At 38.0% G+C, this 15,566-nt stretch overlaps 2 protein-coding genes across 5 annotated transcripts in view; both read left to right on the top strand.

The window, feature by feature from the left end:
* The window catches only part of myo1cb (myosin Ic, paralog b), a 43,535-nt gene extending 34,023 nt beyond the window's left edge, over nt 1–9,512 (top strand). For all 3 annotated transcript variants that reach the window (XM_079611471.1, XM_079611473.1, XM_079611472.1), the window contains 22 exons: nt 320–439; nt 700–779; nt 1,253–1,358; nt 1,708–1,788; nt 1,877–1,968; nt 2,071–2,165; nt 2,307–2,353; nt 2,462–2,542; nt 3,374–3,479; nt 4,241–4,358; nt 4,773–4,886; nt 5,000–5,076; nt 5,163–5,316; nt 5,424–5,583; nt 5,672–5,755; nt 6,194–6,287; nt 6,378–6,433; nt 6,740–6,875; nt 7,220–7,290; nt 7,384–7,481; nt 7,619–7,718; nt 7,810–9,512. In XM_079611471.1, coding sequence (XP_079467597.1) covers nt 320–439; nt 700–779; nt 1,253–1,358; nt 1,708–1,788; nt 1,877–1,968; nt 2,071–2,165; nt 2,307–2,353; nt 2,462–2,542; nt 3,374–3,479; nt 4,241–4,358; nt 4,773–4,886; nt 5,000–5,076; nt 5,163–5,316; nt 5,424–5,583; nt 5,672–5,755; nt 6,194–6,287; nt 6,378–6,433; nt 6,740–6,875; nt 7,220–7,290; nt 7,384–7,481; nt 7,619–7,718; nt 7,810–7,836 — 2,097 coding nt within the window. In that variant the 3' untranslated portion in view covers nt 7,837–9,512. The remainder of the gene's footprint in view (nt 1–319; nt 440–699; nt 780–1,252; nt 1,359–1,707; nt 1,789–1,876; nt 1,969–2,070; nt 2,166–2,306; nt 2,354–2,461; nt 2,543–3,373; nt 3,480–4,240; nt 4,359–4,772; nt 4,887–4,999; nt 5,077–5,162; nt 5,317–5,423; nt 5,584–5,671; nt 5,756–6,193; nt 6,288–6,377; nt 6,434–6,739; nt 6,876–7,219; nt 7,291–7,383; nt 7,482–7,618; nt 7,719–7,809) is intronic.
* Nucleotides 9,513–9,952: 440 nt separating this feature from the next.
* On the top strand, nt 9,953–15,440 carry LOC306997895 (NLR family CARD domain-containing protein 3). Of its 2 annotated transcripts, none has more exons than XM_079611475.1 (8): nt 9,953–10,002; nt 10,744–12,633; nt 13,141–13,563; nt 13,691–13,777; nt 13,876–13,959; nt 14,049–14,132; nt 14,223–14,306; nt 14,395–15,440. In XM_079611475.1, exons 2-8 carry the CDS (start codon nt 10,811–10,813, stop codon nt 14,486–14,488), a joined length of 2,679 nt encoding a protein of 892 aa, XP_079467601.1. In that variant the 5' UTR covers nt 9,953–10,002; nt 10,744–10,810; the 3' UTR covers nt 14,489–15,440. The 2 variants fall into 2 exon arrangements, with proteins under 2 accessions (XP_079467601.1, XP_079467600.1); XM_079611474.1 differs by having other exon boundaries at nt 9,996–10,250.
* Nucleotides 15,441–15,566: the final 126 nt, after the last annotated feature.

Below are 15,566 nucleotides of genomic sequence, written 5' to 3'. Positions count from 1 at the left end.
TAGATTTACATTATATGAGGGATTTGAGTCATGTCTAAGGAACATAATATCATAGAGATTGTCAGGTGGCCGGCAGGTATTACATACGAAAGCACCACTAACATTTTCTTAAAAATATGTGAAAATCTTGAAACTTGATAGAATGTCAAATCACATTCTGTTCAAAGCTTGTATTCAAACCATCTTTAATAAAATAGTAGTGTTGCTTAATTTTTTTCCCCCGTTTCACAGTTGGTGTAAAAAGTTGTATGTGTGTATAATATGTAATAATTGTTTATGAATGTTTCCCATAATTCCACTGTCTGTGTTTGGGTTGTAGCTGATGAGTCCTTTAAATCAAGAGCAGGCCGCTTCAGCACGGGACGCCTTATCTAAAGCCATATACGGTCGTACTTTTACTTGGCTGGTCAACAAAATTAATGTCTCTCTGGCCTTCAAGGTATGGACTTACTCTGCTGTTAAATACTCTATTAGCTCCATGGCTTTGTAAATTCTCTGATAGAGTCCTTTACCTAATGTGAATATTTAGCGCCCCCACGTGGAGAAAGCTTAGAAATGACACAATATAACCACTCCAGTTTTCCAATGGGAGTTATTGGAACACATGCTCACCATGTGATGTTACAGTCTGTGGATGTTTAGTCTGAATGGTGTCCCACAGCTGTTGTTGAATATTTCTGTGCTCTTAATATTTCTCAGGATGATTCATTTAACAGTAAGAACGCTTCTGTCATTGGTCTGCTTGACATCTATGGTTTTGAAGTCTTTCAGATCAACAGGTAAAGTAAATATATCAAATGTAATATTATTTATGTTATACAATTTAGCAATTTATATGATGTTTAATATTATAATATAGCATGCACTATTTATTTTATATTACTATTCATCATTTAATATTATTTAAATATTTAAAATAAATCATTAAATGCCATTAATATTGTTATATTTAATAATATTTAATCATATATTTTAATACAAATGTTAAATATTGTAATTTTTTATTATTTTTTTATATATAGATTCATATTTAGTATTTTATAATATTTCATACATTATAACTTATAAAATACATATATTCTTCTTATTATTTATTTATATATATGGATTTATATATATAAATATATATATATATTTTTTTTATATATATATATATAAAAATCTACCTTTAATATTTTGGTTGTTATTATGGTTAAGAAGTATATCGGCAGACTTCAAAGATATCTCAATCTGTCTCTCTTTGTCTGTCTAGTTTTGAGCAGTTTTGTATCAACTATTGTAATGAGAAGCTGCAGCAGCTCTTCATTGAACTGACTCTGAAGTCGGAGCAGGAGGAATATGAAGCTGAGGGAATCACGGTGAGAATCCCCTATATACGCATACACAGCTCAGCATGTGTGACTCATGTGTGGGGGGGTGGAACAGGGTTTTAATCACAGCTCAATGGGCACATTATGGGCAAACATGTGTAGTGGGCTTTATTTCATGCTGTTTTTATGGTAATGCTGACCTCTCACACTGCCGATAAAACATTTTGACGCATACACTGTTAAAGAAAGCCCATTTGTGGCCATGATTCGCGGGTGGGCTGGGAATGCTCTTGATTTTGCGTTCTTTGAATTTTATAGCAAAAACAACATCACAAATATTTTCCACTTGTTTCAAATGCAGTAATGCTCATGTTTTGTTTTTGTTTTTGTTCTCTAGTGGGAGCCTGTGCAATATTTTAACAACAAGATCATTTGTGATCTTGTGGAGGAGAAGTTTAAAGGAATCATTTCCATCCTGGTGAGAATGCTCTCTGTTTCCTTTTATTTACAATGTATTAAGTATTGTCGTAAGCTGCTTAAACCTATTATTCACCTCTTTTCTATAGGATGAAGAGTGTCTCCGTCCTGGAGATGCCAGTGACATCACCTTCCTGGAGAAGCTTGAGAACACCGTCGGTGGCCACGCCCACTTCGTAACGTCAGTCACGCCACCTTCCTTTTGTCATTCTATCTAATATCATGCTTAAAATCATATCCTGAGCATCTAAAGACCAATATATACAATATGACTATATTACAGTCACAAGCTGGCTGACGGAAAAACCCGTAAAGTGATGGGTCGTGAGGAGTTCAGACTGAGCCACTATGCAGGAGAAGTCAACTATAATGTCAACGGTCAGTTATTGAACAGAGGGCAGAGAAAAAATTAAGAAACAAAAAGAGAGCGTGTCATTGAACAAGAGCAGGCTCTTATGCCCACGGATCTTTCCCAGGCTGAGCGTTGACTGACGTCATTGTGTATTTTCCATCTTCTAGGCTTCCTGGACAAGAACAATGATCTCCTTTTCAGAAACCTGAAGGAGGTGAGGGAACAGGCCCAGAAAAAAAACGATATTATAAGAAAAATACACTCTATCATTCTGTTCTAAAATTTCCAATGATTAAACATGTAAATGTGTCTGTATGTTCAGGTCATGTGTATGTCCGAAAATAAAATCCTCACTCACTGCTTTGACCGAGAGGAGCTCACAGACAAGAAACGGCCAGAGACGGTATCTATCTATCTATCTATCTATCTATCTATCTATCTATCTATCTATCTATCTATCTATCTATCTATCTATCTATCTATCTATCTATCTATCTATCTATCTATCTATCTATCTATCTATCTATCTATCTATCTATCTATCTATCTATCTATCTATCTGTCTGTCTATCTATCTATCTATCTATCTATCTGTCTGTCTATCTATCTGTTTGTCTGTCTATCTATCTGTTTGTCTATCTATCTGTTTGTCTATCTATCTGTCTGTCTATCTATCTATCTATCTATCTATCTATCTATCTATCTATCTATCTATCTATCTATCTATCTATCTCTATCTGTCTGTCTGTCTGTCTGTCTGTTCCATACATCCTGCCATTTATTGCTCTTTTTGCTAGTAGGTTACATATTTTGTGTCCGTTTTTTTGTTTGTTTATGCTTACACAGAATTGTAAACAACACAAATTTGTTTGTGAATCAGTTCCACATTCATAGTAGCATTTATACATAAACCTCAGCAGCTTGGCCTCAGTCCATGAGATTGCGAATCTCTGCTTGCCACCTACACTGTGAGGAATTCCCTGACACTATTGAACCCCCTACACTCTGTGAGTGTGTGCATCTCCCTCCCGATCCCAGTGCCCACTCCACAGAGCTCCATTGGCTGAGTGTGGGTGGGCTGCTGTTTAGTTGTTTGCTTTCATTGTTGACCACTGGCTTCTCCCACATTGTCACTGCCTGGCTGGACTTGCACACTGTCGCTTGTGTTCTTGCTTATTTCTCACTGTCCATCTCTTTTTCTTGTTCCCTCGCTCCGTTGGCTCGCTGCAACCAGGCAGCAACCCAGTTCAAGACCAGCCTGGCGAAGTTGATGGAAATACTGATGTCTAAGGACCCGTCTTACGTGCGCTGCATAAAGCCTAATGATGCCAAGCAAGCAGGTTTGTGAGAAATGTTCTATACTCTTGAGTTTTAGTGCTGTTTATCTCTTAGAAATCGTTCTACTTCATACGTATGTTCATTCCTTTTAACTGGTACCGGGACAGTATTAGTATGGTATTGTATGGCAATATAATGGTAATTTTATGTATTCCATTGTTCTGGATTATTGCCATATTTACAAACCATGATATTTGTATGGTACTCCAAGGTATGTAGAAAGTTTTGTGTTGCTATAGGACATATAAAATATTAGTAATATAGTTTTTTGAACGGAATATAGTAATACCTTTGTATTTTTTATACTTTTTTCATGTCAAGCCATCAAACATTTAGTCATTATTAAACATTCAAAAACAAGAGACCATGGCCCACAGTGCTATACAAGTCTAGGAAAAATGAAGCTAAATTAAAATGAATAATAATCTAAAAACTCTCTAACTCTCTAGTAACTCTCTAGAAAACAAGTTGTCTTTTAAAACAAGATGTCTTAGGGTTAAGTTTATTTCAAATCTTTATTTGTGCTTTTTTTTTTTTTTCAACTGTTTTTAATGGATTCATTGTTCAAAACTGCAGTCATTCATTCCCTCAGTCTGATTCTCTCTTACTTCATCAGCTCCTTTGTTTTGCTCTCGTCATTTGTTAGCATCTTTTGTTCGTCAATAAGCTCTTATACTCAAAAATATCGACAAATCTATGGTTTTATACACACACTACATGCATGATTTTACAATTTATTAAACTGAAATCTCTCTCTCTATAGGGCGCTTTGATGAAGTCCTCATCAGGCACCAAGTAAAATATCTTGGTCTGATGGAAAACCTTCGGGTGAGGAGAGCTGGGTTTGCATATCGCCGCCGCTACGAGACCTTCCTACAGAGGTTGGCATCTACATGACTGAAAAAATACCCACAACCTATTCGACCTATTCGAACCATTTTTTCATGCTGGTCTTATATTGGCACAACGTGGACATTGTTGCAAGTGTAGCCTTGCTGGGTGACCGCACATACCTCATAACGGTAACCCGCAATACGCTTGAACTTGTCGTTTATACTAGCCTTAACCAACTGCACCAATTTAGCTGATTTAGGCTTTTTTCAGCAAGGCTCTCACAAAAAGAGCTTATATTTGTAAACTCTGTTACATTTCAAACTTACTTTCTGATCCTCTTTTAAAAGCTCAGCACTTCCTGTGGACTTCAGTGATAATAAAGGTCAAAAGGAACAAGAAATGTAATGAAAACAGTGATTAATTTTCTACTTAACTCACTTGCTTGACGTTTCCTGTTTCAGGTATAAATCCCTGTGTCCAGACACATGGCCCACCTGGAATGGCCGCCTGGTCGACGGAGTGTCCACACTCGTCAAGCACATTGGCTACAAACCCGAGGAGTACAAACTCGGCAGGTTGGTTACACAAATGTTGTAAAATGTCAACACTTATTTTATCAGTATTAATAAATCATTATTATTTCTGTGGTACCAGAAAAGATGTAGGCACCTTTGCTTTTTTTTCACAGGACCAAAATCTTCATCCGCTTCCCCAAAACTTTGTTCGCAACCGAGGATGCACTAGAAGTCAGAAAACACAGCCTTGGTATGAGCCATATTCAAATGCACATCTTGAGTAACTGGATGGTCTGCTGTGCTCCTCAACTTCCACAATCTGTTCTTTATGCACAGCTACCAAACTGCAGTCATCCTGGAAAGGCTACAGTCAAAAAACCAATTATCGTAAAATGAAACAATCAGCAATCCGGATCCAAGCATGGTGGAGAGGTATTCTGGCCCGCAGGAAGGCAAAGCGTAGAAGAGAGGCTGCCGACACTATCCGCAGGTCTGTGTGCATGACTTGACTTAGTTAAATACGGCATCACATGCGTTCTGATTCTGCCCAGTGAGAGAGGCTATGCTCATTTTTTTTTTTTCTGTGGTCACTTACAGGTTCATAAAAGGCTTCATCTACCGCCACCAGCCACGTTGCCCAGAGAACGAGTACTTCCTGGACTACGTTCGCTACTCGTTCCTAATGAAGTTGCACAGGAGCCTGCCCAAAACAGTTTTGGATAAGAATTGGCCAAAGCCACCTCCCGCCCTCAACGAGGTGAGATATCGGTCATTAGTACAATCGTGGACTCCTCTAGACCTGAGGGTTTAAAAACTGAGAGAGTATGCCTTCCTTTTGTTCACAGGCTTCAGAGAACCTCCGCAAACTCTGCATGCAGAACATGGTGTGGAAGTACTGCAAGAATATCAACACCGAATGGAAGCACCAGGTGTGACATTTTACATAGTTCATTATTTTTATGATTATTAATTCGAATTTATTATTAGTTCATTAGTATTATATATTTCATATTATAATATTTATTCATTCACTTGATTGTTGGGCTACTGGAAATTAAACTTCACCCCAGAACCACTCTCTCACGTTTTACATAGTTTTATTTTTGTTGAATTATATTTTATTATTAGTCAATTTTTTATTCTTTATTTTACATTATAATATTTATTAATTCACTTGATGGGCTCCTGGAGATTACGATTACATTTGGAATAGAATAATTTAGTTTTACACAGATAAATGTTTTATTAATTATTTATTATTTATTAATCATTTATTATTAGCTCAATTTTTATGTTATATAAATGATTTATTAATACACTTGATTTTTGGGTTACTGGAAATGAAGCTTTATTATCTGTTATTGCAGTTGGAGCAAAAGATGGTAGCAAGTGAAATCTTTAAGGACAAGAAGGACAACTACCCACAAAGTGTCCCAAAACTTTTTGTGGACACAAGGCTCAGTGAGTTTTCATCCTCTTTTTCATCCTCGGTTTGGAGACTCATTTTCTATGCTGTATATTCTAATTGTTTTCTGTGCGTGTGTTCAAAAGTTGGGGAGGACATCAATCCTAAAGTGCTACAGGCTCTGGGAAATGACAAGATGAAGGTGGGTTGAATTCTAGGCTAGTGTTTTCTGTTGTTTCTTGCAAAATCTCCCTTTAATGTGGTTCAGGCTATGGTCCGCTACTTTTTTTGTATAAATCCATTCATCAGTCTCTCCGAAGAAGCCTCAATGCACATTTTTCATGACTGAATATGTGATAAACTGTACATAACTTTATTTCTCAGTGTTTGTAGGCGTTTCCTCGGGCAACATACCAAACAATTTGTGAAGTATCTGTGATAATTGATGGAATATAAAGATTGTGTCTTCTGTTAATGTAATCTAAACGTCATCGGTCCTTCCCCACAGTACGCTGTTCCAGTGACCAAGTATGATAGAAAAGGATACAAAGCTCGCAACCGACAACTCCTGCTCACGGCGAACAGCGCCGTTATTGTGGAGGAGGCCAAACTGAAACAGCGGATCGACTACAGCTCACTGAAAGGTGAAAAGAAAGAGAGATAGAGAATAAGTCTTTAAATGTTCTTACACTTTGTTTGACTGCTTGGTTGGAACCAGAGTTCGTTACTTCCGACTTTTACATTACGTTATCAATGTGTGTACTACATGAGTACTAGCTTTACCTGTTTAGTTGCAAAGATACACTTTATTCGCTAATGCTAACGGCTCACTTTTAGCAGTTAGAACAGATTGCAGTCATATATGAATTGTAATGCGTTTTCAAGCAGACTTGAATGCTTTATTTCAGACAGCCATGACAACAAAAAAAGAAGAAGAATCAAAAACAAATCAAAAAAGTGACACTGACCACTTCTGTTTTATCTGTAGGGATTTCTGTCAGCTCTCTAAGTGACGGCATGTTCGTTCTCCATGTTGCTTGTGAAGACAATAAGCAGAAAGTAAGTCTAAAGATCGATTATTTGCTTTTATTTACCTTAAGTGCTTAACTTCCTGTTGTCAGAGTGAATATGCGAACTGTATTGGTGTCTCAGGGTGATGTGGTGCTTCAGAATGAGCACGTGATCGAGACGTTAACCAAAGTGGCTATCTGTGCTGACAAGATGAACAGCATTAACATTAACCAGGGAAGGTGAGTTGCAGGCGCAAAATTACCATTTTGTAGAATACTTTGAATTCTGAGATTTACACAAGTCTGTCTTGAAACTCAGATTATGAAATTATTATACTTTTATGAATAAAAGCTTTTGCTTTCCCTCTCATGGACAGTATAAAGTTCAATGTGGCTCAAGGAAAAGAAGGGATCATAGATTTCACGTCTGGCTCAGAGTTGCTGATCGCCAAGGCTAAGGATGGACACCTTTCTGTGGTGAGCATTGCTGATGAAATTAATTGATATGTATCCAAATTATTTCAATTAGAAAAGAAAAAAATTTAACAGGTGTGCTTTAATTTCTCAGATTGCCCCTCGCCTCAACTCAAGATGATGGACGAGCCATGACCAAGCACTTCCTGCGTTCTCACATGATCTTCCAGATATGCTCTTCAGCTCATCAATCACATGACTACAGGCGGAGCTTATCTCTGCCAACGAGACGCCAGCCAGCTGCACCAAAGGCCTCCGCTTTCAGTTGTGAAAATCTAGCAACTTATTTATGTTTTGGGGTTTAATACTGTTATATGAATATTATGATTTTATACGTCAAAGCCAAGAAATAACAAAATATATATATATATGTGCATTTTTCCTGCACTCTGTCTTTATCTAGCTTTTTTGGGGAATGTTGATTGATTTGGTAGAGAAGGTGACCTCAGCCATGTTACCGAGGAAAATCAGGGTTCATAATTTTTAGTTATTCGCTTCAGTTCTATTTATGTTCCCCCGTGATTACTTTTCCATGGATCCTGCAATCCAGACCTACTCGGACCCAGTACACTTTTTCTTCCAGTGAATTACTGTCATTGTAATGTGAGTTATAATTACTTGGTAACTTAATTAAAACGTTCATAGGAAAGGTATTAATTACTTTTTGCATATAGAAGATGACTTGGAGATGTTTATATGGACCGATAAAGCTGTTCTATATGTGCGACATAATTTTGCTTACAAGCCTAGTAAGTTATTAATATTAGTTGATGTGTTCAAGAGAAATGAGGATGAACTTTTAGAGAACTTATGCCAAGTGCATTGAAGGTGCGTGTTATGTATGAAAAGGCTCCTGAAATCTTAATGTTGATGGACAGAATGTGCACGTTACAACCGGTGATAGTAACTATGCTAGAGCACCAGCTCCATTTTTACATTGTGATTGATTCGTGATTAAGAGTTCGTGATTTACTCATATTAAGGGTTTGGGATAAGTAAATATGTCTTTTCTCAGTCCCAAATCTGTGCCTCAAAATTTTAGGGTTAGAGAGTATTTTTGATAAGATAAGAAAAGTGTTCCTGTAGAAATGGGATGAAATGGACACAAGATTGATCTCCAGTGGTGAATCACTCAGGCTTTGTGCTCCTAATACACTGGACACAATAATCCTATTAATGCCATTTCCCCCACATTAGCAATGCTCTAAGCTTGTGAGAGATGTTGTTAGCCCTAACAGTTTGGGAAGTTATGTGTTATCTACAAAAAAAAGGCTTGTTTATTTCTCTTGAGACAGGTTTGTGTACATGTAGATAAAAAGTAACAGCACTACTAAATGTTTGCAAACCAAATTTAATTGTTATTTTAGAAACTAAACATGGAAATTCGGCATACCCAGTGCACTGTAGGATTTCAGGCACCGAAAACTGTTAATAGCACAATTATTTGATGTTGCCTTGATGACATGACCGGTAAATGAGAATGTTGAGAGAAACATTTGAGCATGTGCCTACCATAGCTAGTGTCATAGTTGAGGATACTTAAAAGAAAACACTGTAAGAATACACGTTAAATGATTTTACGCTAAAGTGCCGCATGTAATGTATTTAGAACAAATATCTATTTTTGACAATTATAAAATACCCCAATACTGTACACACAAACTCATGGCCCACCAGTTGAGATGTAATTCACACTTTGTGATTTTGTTTTATACTATTTGTGTAAAATACCTGGAAATCTGTCAATTTGAAGCAAACTGACAATGTATCTGAGCATATTAAAGCTGATTAAAAACATTGAGGTGCCAGCTCTGTATTTTTCATGGGAATGGGTATTTGTGAACTGATTATTTGAGGTATAGCCTAAGTCACAACTTGTATTTCTTTCTATCATCGGATGGAATTTTAGTTTTGCATTTCATAAAGGAAATATTACTATTTGAAAGGCAGAAAATTAATTGCGTTCAAGTTTTGGTAACATGATCCAGTAAAGGAAAGAAGAATAGAGATGTCATTGGGATGTCACTGACAATTTTGTTATTTTTTCCTTGGCAAAGTTTTGAATGCGAGTTTTAACTAGTTTAAGTAGTCAACTATTCTAATGTTTAATTTCTTTAAAACTGTTAAGTTTATGAAAGTTCTTGTCATTAGTGTAGGCTGTACTGTGTTGTAAGGATGCATTTGGAAAACCCCAGACATGGCGGGCCTTAAAAGGAACATCCCCCAAGGCTGGCAGTGGGTGGAGATCCTTCAACTTCTTGAATTCTGCTATTTCCCAATATATCAGGTGACTTGAAGAAAAATACATGCAGAGTTATTTCAGTCATATTGTTAGACACCTAAGATCTTTCCGTTTCACTATTGCGATAATGTGCGCAATAGTACGTTACATGTAATCGATAAGAGATTTTGATTTGTCAAGATAATTATGTTTATATACCTACACGTATTATGTCTCAAAAGACTAGTTTCACTTTCAACCGCTATTGAATCAATGAGAGTCTACGGAAGTGTGGGAATAATGCGGGTGACCCTGTAAGTTTATTTTTTGTATTAATTTCGCTGTGGTTGTATAGAACTGTTAATTTATTCAGTTGATGTACACAAATTAAACCGTAAATTTAATGGGATAGGCCTTTTAAAGGAATTTCTGTTTCTGTCATTTTCCGGGCTGAAGTAACGTAAGTTAGCCTAACTTAGCTAACTTATTCGCAATATTCCTTTGTTGTCCTGTCATAACCAAATCATCTTAAACAGTTTAAATAAAACATGAACTTTGTATTTATGTTTATTATTGTGGTTACATTTAAATATATATTTCCAATAAGTAATAGGCCTATATTTTGTCTATTTACGTTACCGTCCAACACCAAACGGAAAACGATAATTGCATTGTTGCTATGGTAACTTCAAAGGCGATGTTTTTGTGAGCTTTTGTGGTTGCTGCAAGTTTTTTACTGAAAAAAAGTTACTTATATAAAAAGAATAAATACTTTTAAATTACACATTTTGTTTTGACTTCCTTTAGGGTGGGGGTGGTGAAGCCTTAATTAGGGGGCCCCAGAATCCCCTATAATCAGCAACATATTAAAGTGATGGCTGTTGGAGCCTGTTGCACAGAAATTCAACGGCGTCGTGTGGAGCTGGTGGAGAACTACAGCGAACACCTGACTAACCTGCTGGACATACTGTTTAACGTGGGGGCGGTAACCGAGGAGGACCTCAGTCTCATCAGAGGTTCGACTGTTAGAGGTGAGCGAGAATGTATGAGAGTACTGTTGGATGTGCTGAATGGGAGAGGAGAAGAATCATGCAGGGCGTTCCTCTACATACTGAAAAGTGTTCAAGGTGAGACCACAAAGCTACAGGCCAACAAGCAAGAGCATCTAAAAAAGCACAAGGACATCTTGGCCAGACAGCACAGTCTGGTGGACTATCTCAGCATCAGAGGACACAATTTAGGGCAGGATGAAACCTGGTACTTGACTGATATCACCTTCTCAAGACAAGCTGGTTATGCATCCCCTTCTCAATGCCGACATGAGTCCGCAGGAGTTGGGGATGCTTTCAGGACACGCACGGATGAGATCTGCGTTTTCAGGGATGTGTACGAGAATCTGCTGTCCAAACTATCGAGTGGTGTGAATATGCTGTCAGGAGTTGCTGGAAGTGGGAAAACCACGGTTGTGAGACGGCTGGTGCGAGAGTGGGCTGGAGAAAGCACCTCGTCCAAGATTGTCCTATCTCTGTCCTTTCGTGAGCTAAACCTCATAACTCAAGAGCAGAGCTTGGAGGACCTGCTCTCGGATCACTACATCCACCTAAAACCTTTCCTGCAAGAGTTACTGAGCTCCAACCCACCTAAGTTTTTACTCATCTTAGATGGTCTGGATGAGTTCTGCTACCCTCTTAATTTCGAACACACTCCCAAGTGCTCAAATCCTGAGCGGGTGCAGCCTATACAATCTATTGTGGTGAACTTAATCAAAGGAATTCTGCTTCCAGGCGTGTCCATTTTCCTCACCTCACGGCCTCATGCGGTCTCTAAAGTTCCTCCGGTGCTGGTCAGTCAGTTTTACAGTCTGCTAGGTTTCTCTTTAGCCCAGCAGAAGCAGTACTTTGAGCAGAACTGCAGTTCTCCGGAGGCTGCCGCTGCAGTGTGGGCCTCTGTGTCATCCCATAAGCCCCTTCTCCTCATGTGCCACATTCCCGCATTCTGTTGGATTGTGTCCACCGCCTTGCTTGACGGTGGCTCCTGTCTTTGTCCTGATTCTGTAAATGCCAAGTCAGGAGAAAAAGGAGTCCTTGAGAAAGCCAACCAACCGAACTCTTCATTGGGACCTTCTGAGGTCCTTCTGAGCTCCAAACCAGTCACGATCACTGAGATCTATTGCTGCTTTGTAAAATCCATCGTGCTATTCCATGTGCAAGGCCGTAGCGAGGGCTCTCATCACTCCAGGCTTCAGCACGCCCCCCATGTCCTTGGCGAAATGCAGCCTATTCTCAAAAGCCTGGGAGCTATGGCCTTCAAAGGCCTCCTGGAGAGACGGTTCCTCTTCGAAAGCTCTGATTTGAGCTCTTTTAATCTGGATAGCACCAACATCTCACAGGTGTTCCTCTTTGAGATACTTAAAGAGGATCGAGCATCCCTCACCTTTGAAAAGGGCTTCCAATTTATCCACACCAGCGTGCAGGAGTTTCTGGCTGCCCTGTACTATGTTTTTCAGTCACTCTCAGGATCAGATCCATTTTTAGGGCTCAAACCAATCACAGGCCAGTATCTTCAGTCTGCGTTTAAGCAGATGGCATCAGCCTTTAACAAATTCGGCAGACCGTGGCGCCTCTTCCGCAGACGCATTAAGAAGGCCCTTCGCGGTGGTGTACAACATCAATCTGGACACATGGATCTTTTCAGCAGGTACCTTTCAAAACTGTTTTCGCATTAAATGCATTTTCATACATTAACGGGTCAAAAATCGTTCTATTCAAAATCATTCATGCAAAATGCAATTCATACATACAGTGACTTGAATGCACATCTTGGTAATTTTTTTATAAGAATATTTTTTCGTTTTTATTTAAAAAAAAAGTATGCTTAATTAAAGTCATGTGGTACAACCAACATGAAAAAAACGAAGCAGGAAAGTATGTAATAAAGAGACATTTTTTTGGTTGTAAAATGTTATGCATGTGGCGCAACTCGCTGAAAATTTATAATACATCAATAATTCACATATGTAAAATAAAAACGTTCATACTTGTAAAAATATTTTTTCTTGAAAACATAAATAATTTTCAAACCCAATAAACCAATTTTTTTCTCTATTGTTTTAAATGCAATGCTTTCTTCTTTTTAAAATATTTTTTGATAGCTCTGATTTACTATGATGACTACATTACTGACCAGTTATTTCCGCTTGTCCAGGTTTGTATGTGGCCTGCTGGTTCCTAGAACACGTCTCATCCTAAATGGATTTTTCCCTGATGGGCCCAAGATGCATCTGCTCCGTTGCCAGCCCTCTCCAGACCCGACTCCTCCTTTCCTCCTCCATCTGTTACACTCCCAACTCCAGAGCACCACCCTCAGCCCAGAGAGGCAGGTCAATGTTTGCCACTGTCTATATGAGGCCCAGGACCCTGGTTTGTCCCAGCGGCTACAGGGTTGGATGAAAGTTCTTTCACAGCAGGCCCCAGGTCAGTCCGGTTCGGTAAACAGGGACTGGAGCGAGCTGGCTTTCCTGTTACAGCTCAGCTCAGATCTGCAGGTTCTAAACTTGGACGCTCAAGGACTTGATGCTGACGGATTACGCCGACTCCTACCTGTCCTTCCTCTCTTCTCAACTCTCAGGTAAATAGTGTAGGCTGGTAAAAGCTGTAGGCATAATTATTCCAAGATGACATGATGCGTTCATTGTTAAATATTATTATTTATTTTACTTATTGTGTGATATTTATTGTATGTTCTTTGCATAAAGCCTGGGCCAGAATCCTCTTGGTTCAGAGGGAGCGTCTGTGTTATCCCTCGTTCTGAGAAACCCAGATTGCCGCATTCAGAGGCTGTGGTAAGTAAAATAATACATTTATAAATTATCATAATTGAACTATTAAAAGATAATAGTGAAAAGTGAGACTTTATCATGACTGTGTATGTTCAATATAGGGTGGTTGCGACAGGGCTTGGCTGTGAAGGCCTGAAAATCCTTGTGGAAGCACTGAAAGAAAATCATACTGTGACTGATCTCAGGTGAACAGTGGAAAAAAAACACAATTTCTCATTACAAATACACACAGGTTGCATCTTACTCGATATTTACAATATCATTCTTTCATTAGAATGGCCATCAATAAAATTGGAGATGATGGAGCTGGTTATCTTGCAGAATTGTTGAGGACGAATTGCACACTAACAGATATCAGGTGATCAAGACTAATCTCCGCCGTTGCAGTCTTTCTAGTCAATTATTTATCTTCAGTGTTCACTTTGTTTAAACATTTTGCCTTCAATAGACTTCGTGACAACCTAGTGACAGACAAAGGAGCAGAAGTCCTCATGGCTGCTCTCAAAGAGAACACTACATTAGAGTACCTGTGGTAAGAATTATTTAAAGCTGATTTATTTCAGTTTATTTCCTTGTGATTCTGTAACACAAGTGGCATATATTTTCTTTATCCATCGCAGGATGTTTGACAACAAGTTTACCAAAGACGGCGTCAAGAAGCTGAAAGAATTCGCAAATACCAGACCAAACCTTGACATTAAAGTTTGCGTCTGACCCACAACCGAACAAACCAGTGGAATATCTCTAAACGGCATTTGCATTGCTGAACTGGCTCATTTACATTATTTTAATATTAGTACAACTTATATATTACTTTTAATACACATTACACTGTTCACCACTCAGGTTACTACTGCCCTCTACTGGAATTTTAAAGATATGTGGCGACTTATTGGTATGGTACGTTTGTAATATGTATTTAATTGGCATTTGGCTGTAATATAACCAGAACTGTCAATTATTCATAGACAGTTATTTCTAAAGACACTGAATTGCATTTATTTATTTTGTGAAATACCTTTTTAATAGCAAAACCATTGCTTTTGGCTAAAACCCACTCAGGAAGATTTTACTGAATTTTTTAAGTGCTTTGAGGACTCTAAAAATGTTTTTTTTACACACCCCAGTTCTTCTTGTATACTTTATGAATTCTATTCTTCTTTCTCTTTCCTGCTATAGTGTCTGAGATTAGTTTGATAATAATACGTTATTGCCCATTTTCTTTCTGGGCACTTTTACATGCAGAGCTCATACAGGGTTCTTCTTAGATGCTTCATAAACAGAAGTAAAATGTATGTGTAAAATACACAAAGGAATAGTATTCTTTGGTTGGTCGATTCAAAGATACTATCAAATCAGTGATCGACATGTGAAACTATTGTTAACTATTGACTTCCTTTATTTATTACTGTTACTTTACATCAAGCCAGTTGCAATATATCGGTCAGATAAGTGTTTGAAACATTGCACGCCTGTCTTCTCCCTGAAAGTTGCATAATATAGGTCCATGCATTTTTATAACATTAATTGTCAAAACATCACGAAATGTGAATTGTTAACGAGTATTATTGCTTAGCAATTCTTACAATGCAGAGTACAAGTGTTGTTATGCAATCATTAAAACAAGATGTACAAATAGATGTTCAATAAACACATTATATGGGTTCTCCAGATTCCAGTTTGCTTTGGTAATGGAGTCTGTGGTTTGTCATCACACCAAAGTTCAAACCCCATTGCTTCAGATGTATAATTCAATATATTGATACCAGCTGTATTGAATGCAAAGGCTTGC

Source organism: Phoxinus phoxinus (genome assembly GCF_949152265.1).
Source record: "Phoxinus phoxinus genome assembly, chromosome: 4".
Classification (NCBI taxonomy): Eukaryota; Metazoa; Chordata; class Actinopteri; order Cypriniformes; family Leuciscidae; genus Phoxinus; species Phoxinus phoxinus.
The sequence above is the reverse complement of the archived record's forward strand: the minus strand, read 5'-3'. Positions and strand labels throughout refer to the sequence as shown.

Bases quoted from the DNA above. Each gene is read 5' to 3' on its own strand.
- LOC306997895 (XM_079611475.1), top strand. From the start codon at position 10,811: ATGGCTGTTGGAGCCTGTTGCACAGAAATTCAACGGCGTCGTGTGGAG. The intron at 13,564-13,690 runs GTAAATAGTGTA...CTTTGCATAAAG, and splicing joins CCTCTCTTCTCAACTCTCAG to CCTGGGCCAGAATCCTCTTG. The intron at 13,960-14,048 runs GTGAACAGTGGA...TTCTTTCATTAG, and splicing joins CATACTGTGACTGATCTCAG to AATGGCCATCAATAAAATTG.